Source organism: Galleria mellonella, unplaced genomic scaffold, assembly GCF_026898425.1.
Source record: "Galleria mellonella isolate WM207_F2 unplaced genomic scaffold, CSIRO_AGI_GalMel_v1 utg874, whole genome shotgun sequence".
NCBI classification, from domain to species: Eukaryota; Metazoa; Arthropoda; class Insecta; order Lepidoptera; family Pyralidae; genus Galleria; species Galleria mellonella.
The window spans coordinates 726,613-738,416 of record NW_026442167.1 but is presented as its reverse complement, the minus strand read 5'-3'; the positions used below and the strand labels follow the sequence as shown (position 1 = coordinate 738,416).

Here is an 11,804-nt window from a genome sequence, read left to right as displayed (position 1 = left end):
CATGGTACTGCTCATGTCTATAGTCGACGGTTACCACTTTCCATCAGGTGGGCCGTCAGCTTGTTTGCCATTCTAAGTTGAATAAAAAAAAAAAATTTTTTTTTAATAAAAAATGTCCGTCAATGATTGTTCTTCATCGATTATTCACTCAGATCCTGGCCACAAGAGCAATAATTACACAATATCCGTTCGTAACAGTTTATTTAATTTCATCCATATTAAGACTTTATAAGTGTACGAAATTATAAAATTAGCAATACTTATACAAAAAAAAAAATTATGGCTGTGCTTTATTGTACTAACAAGACTATGAGATATAACCAGACCATAAACAATAAAACAACCATAGATAAAACGTTAACTTACCTAAGAAACTTACTAAAATTTGACATTACAAATGAAAACTTATTTTTGACAAAAAAAAAAAAACAGTTTTCAATTTTAAACAAACAAAAACATACAGAATCGTTTCACAATTTGCAGACGTTTGTCTGCATTTGATCAATTTCAATCCTATTGCTAGAAGCAAAGAGTACAAATTAAGTAATTTCACAGTTAGTTTTTTAAATTGTGTCTTATTGCTTACAGAAATTACTTCATAATGTTGCACAGCCAGTAACATTATTAGATTCACAAATCAAATGTAAAACCTTACATAATGTAAACAATATTATGTAACATACATAATACACAACCCTAAAATTATTCGACAGGGCGGGGCGTTGAGGAAAGCCATTTGGCAGTTGATATTCAATTTTTAAAAACACATTGAAGATTAATTGGTATTTTTACAAAAATAAAAATAAAATTGTAAATAAAATGTTAAGCATTAGTCCTAACCCTTAAATACCTGAAGTTTCAAATTTGATACCGGGGTTATATATCGCATTGGGCGCCTACAATCGATTTTATTTTAATATTTGGCTGTTTACATATAACCAATTTTTCTTTCAAAATAAATATATAAAAATATCGTTTTGATTTTTTTACTATTTTTCCCCATTAGTAAACACAGTAAAGGGTACACTTATATATTTTTTAATTAGATTTAAAAAATCAGGCTTTTAAGGGTTAAAGCGAATCATTTTACAGCGAGTTTGATAAAATTGTTAAGTGAATGTGTAAGTTACTAAAATACTGCACAGTATGGAGCACAGTACACGGCGATTCATTCATAGGAGAGTGAACAGTATTCTTTTATACAAGGCACATGTAGGTGGGTAGGCATTTAGTTGAAACAGTAACATGCCTGTAGTTACTCATACACGACTGATCACATTGAGAATTTTATCGACCGTGTCCTGTGCCTATGTATTTATATATAAGGGTTGAACGCAACTTGCTCAGGCATTAATCAATAAAATAATCTTTAATCAAAGCATGCGACTCGCAAGATACTTATAAAAATAAATTCGAGTCATATTTTTCCTCTAATTGGTGTGTAAGCGAGATGGAAGACATGCAATAGACTATGTTGAATACTGGGGCTGGAGTCAACACACACTTCCTAGACTGAACACTGTAAATTATATACTTAAACTATTCTGACCGCGTCAATCAGGTCGTATTTTAAATCTCTCAGTACATTTACACAAGGATTTCAAAGATACACAGCATTGGTAAGGAATAAATTGTATTAATAGTTTTACAAGGCAGGTTCAACCCTAATATAGACTTTGTACTACAAGTTACATGAATATAAATTAAGTAATCATAACACACTAAGCCGCTTTATCAGGCACAAATTCTGTTCAGATAGGAATGTTTGGACAAATAATTCTCTATCCAGCCACTGACAAGACGCTTGTGACCAACGTGGAGCGAGACTGCGGCACACGCTTCACATGTTCTCGAATTGTCCGTCCTTGTCTAACATGAGGATGTTGGGATTTTCCTTTTCGAACTCTGTCGGTTTCCGGTCTCTCTGTTGGTCGGTCCACTCGCCTTCCCCCGCGCCCCACTCTCCCACCTTCTCGCCTATTACATCCATCTCTTCTTTAGCTCTCTGCTTCTCCAACTGTATTGAAAAATGTAATGAAAGATTTAAAAAACCATTATATATAAGAAGGAAAAAAACTAGCAATAAACTTCTTACTGGTTAATCTATACTTAAATAAATCTGTAAAAAGGTCAATTCTGTACATGAAATATATTTCCAAAACAACTATCAGGGGGTGATTAGTGATCGATACTGATGCCAAAAATGCAATCAGTAAAATTTTTGTCTCTCTGTATGTTCGTTATAGAATCAAAAACTAGTCGATAGATTTTAAAGAAACTTGGTACAATTGTTTTTCATACTCTTGGGCAGGTTATAGTATACTTTTCATCACGCTATGATCAATAGGGGCAGAGCAGTGAAGGGAAATGTTAAAAATGTCCATCCGTGTGACGCCGGGACGGGCCGCTAGTGCAAAATATTTCTATTAATCCATTTAAACATAAACCACAATCATAAAATAATGGTTTAGTATCCATATGTCTGTAGAGTGTGAAAAGAGAATTGGAGCATGTGGCGTATTTTGTCTGTGTGAATACACAAGCATAATGGATTTATACAAAATGTAATTTTCAATACAATTTGTTACTTTTTCTTTTTTTTTATGATACTTAGAATGGCAAAGAAACTGACGGCTCACGTAACGGATGAGCAGTTTTTTTTAATGCATGATAATGTAATGACAACCCCACCTGTGCTAACGGTATACATTGGCGGGCTACCAGTGAGGAATAATAGGTGAGAATGAAAAGGTTACTTAGCCCATCGTAATGAATACATCAGGAATTCAGCACGAGGGTTTCCAGGAGGGTTCAGGTGGAGATCGATCTGATAGAGTATACTGCTAGCAATGGGGCTGGTAGTCTGCATTATTAACAATCCGTCCCCCTCCCCGGTTAAGTGGTAACAGGCGTAAATTTACTGGGTACAGAGGAATAACATCTGAGTCCTCAGGAATGGCAACGCATGGGGGGTATCATGGGCGAAACAGTATACTCTATTATGTCAGCTTGTTTGCCATTCTAAGTCGTATAAAAAAAAATAGACAAAAAATTACAAATTTATATACTTTCCATGTAGTATAAGACCACTTTAAACATTGTATAAGAATTGATAAAAAAATATCCAACCTAATCGAAATAAAGTTCTGAACGTCCAATTAGAATAAAAAATATAATATGGTAAATATGTAAATTATTGCAAACTGTAAGGAATTGAAATTGTAACAATAGCTTTTTGCAACTTCAATTCCTTATACATTCTGAACTGTCACATGCATGCACTAGTACTATACGCACAATAGTGTAAATACTTTTTTACTAATCTATGTGATTGCATTTCCAGTCTGTTAGTGAGTATTTTATACTACATCTATGATTAGAACAAATGTTACATCTAACTGGTAGAACATTATATTCCATTCTATTTGATCTTGTAAGTCACTTATAAATGAATGAATGAAAACTCTGTATTGTTTCCACCAAAGAATGATACAGAATACAAAGGTTAATATGTACACTAAAAAAAAAAAACTTAATTACAAAAGCACGATAAAGAGGCAGCAATCGGCTTATAACTCAATAGTGATCTCTTCCAGGCAACTTAAGGATAGAGAGGAATGATTAAATATAACTAAAAAAGAGGTAAAAGATAGATTTAAACGCAGTATGATTATAGGTATACTAATATTAAAAAAAAAAAAACACTGTGAATTTAAGATTTGTTATGTGTGTGGTGTCAAATAGATGCTTTATCTATGCGTAGCACGGTACAAGGCATGCGAACCTGTTACCTCCGTGTCCTTCTTGGCGAACTTATCGAACATGTTCGCGTACAGCTGCTTCTCTTTCTGCTTCTGCTTCTGTATGGTGGCGCGGCTCACTATCACTTGGTTGGCGGCCGCCTGCAATGATGGTGGAGTTCACGTGAGTATTACATATGATATGGCATTGAATTTAAAGGGTACAGAGGAATAACACCTAAGTCCTCAGGAATGGCATAGCACTGGTATCATGGGCGAAACAGTATACTCTATCATATCCATGGTACTGTGCATGTCTATGGGCGATGGCTACTACTTTCCATTAGGTGGACCATTTTTTTTGTATGTTGTAAAAATGTCCACCCGTGCGAAGCCGGGAAGAGCCGCTAGTGATATATAATTACCTTATTCTGTGGTTCAGCATCGACAACAGTTTGGAAATCCTTCAATGCAGCCTCCGCTTCACCTAAGCCTAATAACGCTTGGCCTCTCCTAAAGAGACCCTTCACATTCTTAGGGTCGAACTTGAGTGCCTTCGTCGCATGATCCTTTGCCTCGAAGTGATGGGCAGGTGTCACCTTTAGATACACTAGAGCGAGATTCAGATGGGCAGACAGCAGGAGATCCTTGGCTTGTGTTTTATTTTCTTCTGTTTCACTGGCGTCTTCTGGTAGATCTAAAACACGTAAAATTTTAATACATTAGTTATAATCCGCGACGTTGCTTGAGTAAATTGAAATTTTACAATGTATGTACAATTAATGAATGTTGTGAAACATTGGACGCATGTATGTATTATAGTAGGGTATCAGATCAGTATGAGGTTTACACACACACACACACACACACATATATATATATATATATATATATATATATATATATATATATATATATATATATATATATATATATATATAGTATATCGGAACAGATACGTCATTGAAACTTAGGAATAGAACACATTCCTTCAAAGGCCGTCATACACTTGCATCTTCTGAGATATAGCAAGTACCTAAGGACGGCGGTAATCACTTACTATCAGGTAAGTCCTATGCGGGCATACAGCGCACTGCGTGTTCAATACAATAATGTTTTCAGGGTGTTGTTACGGTTGCCACGTTTTAGTGCATCCACAATGTTTGCAGCGACATGGACAGATGACTTCTATGCCATCAGACGCAAACGGATCGCATCTCTTTTATACCGACTGCGTGGCAGCAGTAACGGCATTCTGTGGGCATTGTGTAATAAATACGATGGTCCGATCCTGTCATTGTGGGTCAAAATTATTACAGGGGCCATAAAATGATTTTTGTATTTTTTTTCTACTAACATGGTTTAAGTCAATTATTACTAACAAAAATGGATCTTTGTAATCTATAATAAAGAAATACTATTATTATTTTTTAAATTAAAAAAAAAAAATCTCATCTCCCCTCTTAAGGAGAGGAGATGGCAAGTAACCCCCGGCAGAGCACAGTCGGCCGAGGTTCAGGGCCCCAGGGAGAGAAACCGGCGTACAATGCGGGCAGAATCTAAGAGCACCGCTTTCTGCATCTTTCCCGGGAGTGAGCCGCCTCGGAATCCCAACCGTCTGGGATGTTGTTCCAGACTGGTTGGTATAAGACCGTTTACCGACATAACGATTGGAATGATTTCGGTGGATGTCACCCCCCACATTATTATTATTATTATTATTATGCTCGTTTACTTCACGATATAAAAAAAAATTAAAACTACCAAATGCCAACTCACCATCTACTAAAGACACTACTCTCTTGTACATTTTAATTGCTAATTGAAATTTGCTCGCTTTGAAGTAGTTAGTGCCTTTTTCTTTGAAGATCTTCGCCTGTTCCAGTTTCTCTTGACCGTCCATGGACCAACTTTCTTTTGCCTTCTCAAAGTTGACTAATTTGACCGTGTATTCCACAACAGAGTTAGGGGGCACGCCTAGTTCAGAGTTGCCTTCAGACTTGAATGCATACTTCGGTTGGATGGTTAGCCTGGACTTTTCGTCTTTAAGGAATTTCTCTAGTGCTCTCTCGATTCCTTCACATATATTGCTGTCGATGCCCTCGCCAAGAGAGAATGTGATTGTTCTATTATCAAACACTTTCCCGTCTGCTGCCAATCTACCCTCCAACTCAACTGCAAGTTTAACAATGTAATTAATACAAATATCCCTTAGCGGCTAAGGCTTAACTTATCCTTATTAATAAAAAGTTTCTAAGAATTCTTTTGAATTTTAGTTATATAATAAAATTGTAACTCGACAAAATCTGTACAAGGGAGATGTTTAAAAAATAATATGAAAGATCTTAGTAGAGGCCAAACCATTATTTTTTAGAAATATTGTCTGTCCGTTTATATGTATGTTTGTTCCGGCATCACGTAAAAATTACTGCATCAAATTAAATGCATTTTCACAGTTATATTCCTGAAGATCTATTTAAACACTGGTTTGTCTTAAAAATGTATTATCATTAATACGCTATCTAGCAGAAGTCTATTAGTTTTACTTCTGAAATCCACACGTAGGATTTATCCCAATTTAGTGGGCAAAAAAAAAAATATATATAATTCAAAAGAAAATTATAAGCCTATATTACTTTCTGACAATGTATCTTTCTATAGGTGTAAAATTTATTAAAATCGGCTGAGTAATTTTTGAGTTTATCCATTAGAAACAAACAATCAAATCCTCTCTATAATATTAAGTATTGGATGATTCTAAAAAGTTTTCGTGTCGATGGAAATGTCTGGGGAAGTCTTCCGTGATAAAAAAAATAATAATACCGTGTATGCCGGTAATATTTCAAAGACCAACTTTCAAGTTACTTTTGTTCTAAAAGTTGAAAGCATAAACAAACTGGTCTCTGACCGGCGGTGTGAGTCGACTCTGAATGAATTTAAACAACCAACATATAGCTAATAGTGTTCACGAACCACTCTCTTTCAAAAAGTATAAGTGTTAAACCTAATTTGATGTAAATTTTTAGTCAGATTATCAGAATTAAGTATGTATAAAAAAATTAAAGGAAATGTTTTGTTTATCACCAAGCTAAGGCTTTGGTATTATAGAAATTTTATCAATGACAAAATAATTAGTTTTGCCACAATAGAAATTCGTTCTTTTTATGTGGAACCAAATTTTTAACAATTTTTATATCTTGACATTTTAACAACTATTATTCATGATTGTAAACTACATACTATTTGAAATATTATATGGAGAAGAAAATAGACTCTTGATCGACTACCACATTCCGGTCGCGCGAAGTGGCGAATAAAAGCTAGTATAAATAAATATATTACCGGTAACAAGAGCGCCATCATTTGGATTCTCGAAACCACTGCCCTGTTCCAAAATATGCCTTAGGATTCCCTTGTTTTTACCAGGGCTCAAGTCTTCTACTTTCCAGTCAATCATTTCAATCTGAAAATACCAAGTTACTATACATATCTTTTAATAAATTAAAGTATAAAAAACACCATATCAAATATATAATAGATTATAATTTATACTGTTTATTATTATCAATTTATTATGTATAATGGTTCCCATGAAACCACAAAGTGTGTGAATAGATCGTGAGAATAAAACATTGACATTCATTAAACATAAAGTCATTTATCAACTATAGATACTGCGACCAATTCTGGCGCGTAATTTGTTTAAACTTATCTCTTAACCTATTTATGCTTTAATTCTTTCTACCCAAAGATTGTCTGGAAGAGATTGCTTAGCAATAAGACCGCCTTTTGTACTACACTATACGTATTGAACATTGTTTAACAAATCATGTTATGTTGGTGCAATAAAGTGTTAAATAAATAAATATATTAATTTGATAGTCTCAAAAAATATTTTTTGCCAGTATAAAACATAAAAATACATAAATTTTTACACATACATAAAAAAAATACTTTAAGCTATTACCACTTTTCATCAAGTGGGCTATCAGCTTGATTACAATGCTAAGTTGCATAGAAAAAATATACTATTAAAAATGGCAAACAAGGTAGGTACATCATGTTATGGCAATTACCAGTCATGAGATTGCTAATAATTAGTTCTTATGGTCCTGTCACGAGTAATATACCTTGTCACATGATCCCCCTGGTAATCATTGTCTATTCTTGGATAATTCACCACGATAAATCAACTCCGTGGCCTCCATCTTCACCTATCATCCTTCATATATTATGAGCAAAAACATATATCACAGATTATCTTTCTTTTATACCATGAAGGTGAAAAACAAGCATAGCCCATCTGATAGGGGGAAAGGGATTGTTAGCAATAGAGTTTGGCAACCTCATTGCTAGCAATATGCCCTATTAGGTCAACCTCCACATGGTTCCTCCTGGAAACCATTGTGAACAATTCTTTGATGAATTTGTCACGATGGGCTAACTGACCTTCTTTATTCTCACCTATCATCCTTCACTGGTGCCCTGTTGGTGTATACCAATAGCGCAGGTGGGGTTACCATTCCAATATCACCCATTAAAAAAAAGCCCATCTAATGGTAAATAATTACTGTAGCTTATGAACGCTTGCAACACTAAGGGCGTTACAGTTGGGGCAACTATTTACATTATCATTTATAAAACATGTACTCACCTCAAACTGCAGTGTGGAATTTGGTGGGATCTTAGGTGGGCTGCCGGCAGCACCGTACGCATATTCCGGAGCGCATGTGAGTACACACACCTCCCCTTTCTTCATAGTTGCCACACCAATGTCCCATGCTTTGATTACACTACCTGAAAAGTACATAATAAGTCACTTACTACTGCCTGATATATGCTAATCCTTTCTAATATTATATTCGAAAAAGAACTGGCATTACAGATGTGACACATAAAATAAAAAAGCTCAAATGGCGATGGACTGGGTACATCATGAGGTCATCAAAAAATAAATGGACCCAAGATTTAATTGAGTGGTATCCACGTGATGGAAAAAGAAATTAAGGTAAGCCAATAAGATGGGAGGATGATTTGCCTAAAGGCTGGAGACAAGCTACAAGGAATCATTACCAATGGAGAAATATGGAGGAGGCCTATGTTCTAGAATAAACTGAAAAATAAGATGTTGCTGATGTCAACATTAACTATTTAAACATATTTACAATTTAAAAAAGAATCTGTAATCCAGGAATATTTTTATTTTATTTTATTACTATTATTATAAATATAAAAGTTTGTTTGTTACTTTGAAGCATCTTAACTGCTTATGGAACATTATGAAATTTAGTATATGTATGTGTATTAACTAGACCTGCTGGTAATCTACCTCAATATTGTTAGAGTACAATTGATTGACTCTGCAAGGCTGCTAGTATGTGTGATGCAGGTTTGTCATCTAGGTAGGGTGTATTTATTAGAGAAGCGAAGAGAAGTAATTATTAAAGAATAATAATAATAAAGTTTATTCTCTTCACAATATCAGTTGTACATCTATTATATTGTAATATATTTATTTTTGGAGGTTACATAAGTTAATGTATTGTGAAGAAATAGTGTCTGAAGTAGGATAAACCTGTGTTACAGATCACCAGGTCCTCACACCACGGTGTTGGCATTATTTTACAATTTGCTCTAGTTATGATTGTATTGCAGTATAGATTAGTTTTCAGCACAATATGCATTCTCTTAGACAAGGCCAAATGGTAATCAAAGTAGAGCACAACTTATCTATCTTATCAGCCAAGACACCATGGTTAGAATAGGCTAACTTAGAATGTTCTAGAAAATGGTTAATATTGCTGTGAAGCTCCACAGACAAGCAGCAAGTGAATCTTGAAAAATGATTCTACCATTCTCATTTACAACAAGATGTTGTATGTTGAAGTCTCATTTAACCTTATAAACAACATTGAATCATCAATGGATCTGAAATGAAATCATTGCAGTTCATGTACTTGGTAGTAATAATGATTCCATCAATGGATTTGTTTGTCACACGTTTATGGTGAAGTAGGTCTCTCATAAGTTAGAGAAAGAAAAAACATGATAGATACATTATTTAATATTGGTATAAAAAAAATACTATAGACATAGAGAACACAACTTTGTAGTAGTTATCAAAAAACCCATCTCGGGTCACAAAGTGGGGTCACAGTCGGGACATAATAACTTAGTCCTCATTAATATGTAAGGTCCAAGTGAAATATAAATTTAGCAGTCTTCACTGACAATAAATTTAAAATGTAAATTTAAGCCCATGTTAAATTTATTCAAAATTCAAATACATTTACAAATATTAACATTTGAAGATTAGACTAAGTTTCAGTGATAAAATATTTTTTAAAGGTATTAAAGTAAAAAAAAAAAGGATATATAGATATCAATATGGAAAAAAACAAATATGCAAAAAAAAAAACGAAGGGGAGAGGATGGAAGAAAATTAGTAGATCCCTGAAATATGATATTTATTATGTAAATATGGACTTGTAAAATAAAGTTCACCAACAAAAAGGTGCTGGCTTTTATTTTAGGGATTTTGATTGATTTTAGGGATGTAAGTTATTTAAAAAAGGTTTAGGTGGATTTTTAAATTCACCAAAGCTATCAATAAAAAAATAAAATTGTAGCCAACAAAACTTATAGGTTTTTAATATTTCTTTTGAATTTTCTAGCTTTAAAACTACTCTAATTTTACGGCAGTATTTTTTAAGTGAAACTGAAAAAATCTTATTTGAATTTTCTATAATAAACTATATTAGAACTAGACACTATTAAACTTGCAGAAATATTAGACATTCTGATAATTGTGATAATTCTTTAATAAAGTTTATAAAAATCATAATAATGACATGTGTTGTACATGTGACTATTGATTATGCTTTTTATAAACTTTATTAACGAAACTTTTGACTCTCTTGTTTTCCAACAGCTAGAGACATAAAAAACTTAAGTTTTTTTTTATATAATTTATACAGTTACATATGTAACTAAATAACAGGAATTTAAGAACTTAGGTTATAAGTTCAATAGTTTTAGGACTTAAGAGTTCTGAGAGCTCCACTTGATAAAGAACAGGAGGGTTAAAAAGCCCATCTTACATGAATCATAATAGAGTTTGTATTGCAGACCCTGCAGTCTTTAATAGGTTTCTCACAAGTTCTAGAACTTTACGCTATTGATAAGGATAAGAAATGATTAATAAATATTTAAATAATATGAGAAATTTAATACAGTAATATAAATAACCTATAAAATAGTTATGTATAGTTAATTGGTATAAGGGTTTTAATTTTTCAAATTGTTTAATTTTTTTATATTCACAACTTACCTTTGCCCAGTTGGAATTCGAACGGCTCGTTCCTATCCTTGCTGGAGTCAAACTTAGTACCGTCTAGTAATGTGCCTGTGTAATGTACTGTAACCTGGCACCCAGGGTTGGGAGTGTCGGTGCCTTCACCCTCCTTGATGATTCGTTTCAGAACACCGCGATCGCCTGCTTTTGAAATATCTACGCCCTGATCCACAGTCATGTTTCTCAATTATTTTTAATTCGAAAAATGCCTTGAAAATCGTAAATGTTCAACAATTCCCTACAAAAGGATCGTATAGACACTTGGAACGCCGGTCAATCAATTTGTGAATTAAAAAAATTGAAAATGTGGTGTGAAGTCTATGGAATTTTCTAGATGTATAGTACAGATTACAGAGACTGGTCTAGGTGTCACGATTTGTAATAATGTCTGTACACGGTCTGCATATGTCATGACATCTGTCACTAAGATAAAAAAAAAGTTTCTGTCTCTGTCCTACAAACGGTAATAGACTTAGTAAAAGTAGTACCTACAGCAATAGACTATTTTTGATAAGTGTGATAATTGTTTGAAATAATAACTTTTAACATGCTTTAAAATATACTAGTCTGACTTTTCCAGATTTTTCTATAGAGTTTGATATCGAAATGGTTAATCGTATTTAGGTATATAAAATTAAAAATCTATTCATGCTTTAAACGTTTTAAAACATGGATAGATTTTTAAGTATGTAAACAGCATCAGTAAATTT

The 11,804-nt window shown here is 33.5% G+C and overlaps 1 protein-coding gene across 2 annotated transcripts; it reads right to left on the bottom strand.

Moving 5' to 3' along the window:
* Positions 1 to 184: 184 nt before the first annotated feature.
* Positions 185 to 11,439, bottom strand: LOC113518882 (FK506-binding protein 59). Of its 2 annotated transcripts, none has more exons than XM_026903905.3 (7): positions 11,071 to 11,439; positions 8,395 to 8,537; positions 7,083 to 7,203; positions 5,520 to 5,915; positions 4,166 to 4,437; positions 3,792 to 3,902; positions 185 to 2,017 (listed from the first exon to the last, which is right to left on the bottom strand). In XM_026903905.3, exons 1-7 carry the CDS (start codon positions 11,270 to 11,272, stop codon positions 1,841 to 1,843), a joined length of 1,422 nt encoding a protein of 473 aa, XP_026759706.2. In that variant the 5' UTR covers positions 11,273 to 11,439; the 3' UTR covers positions 185 to 1,840. The 2 variants fall into 2 exon arrangements, with proteins under 2 accessions (XP_026759706.2, XP_026759707.1); XM_026903906.3 differs by having other exon boundaries at positions 3,785 to 3,902; positions 11,071 to 11,438.
* Between the last annotated feature and the right edge of the window lie 365 nt (positions 11,440 to 11,804).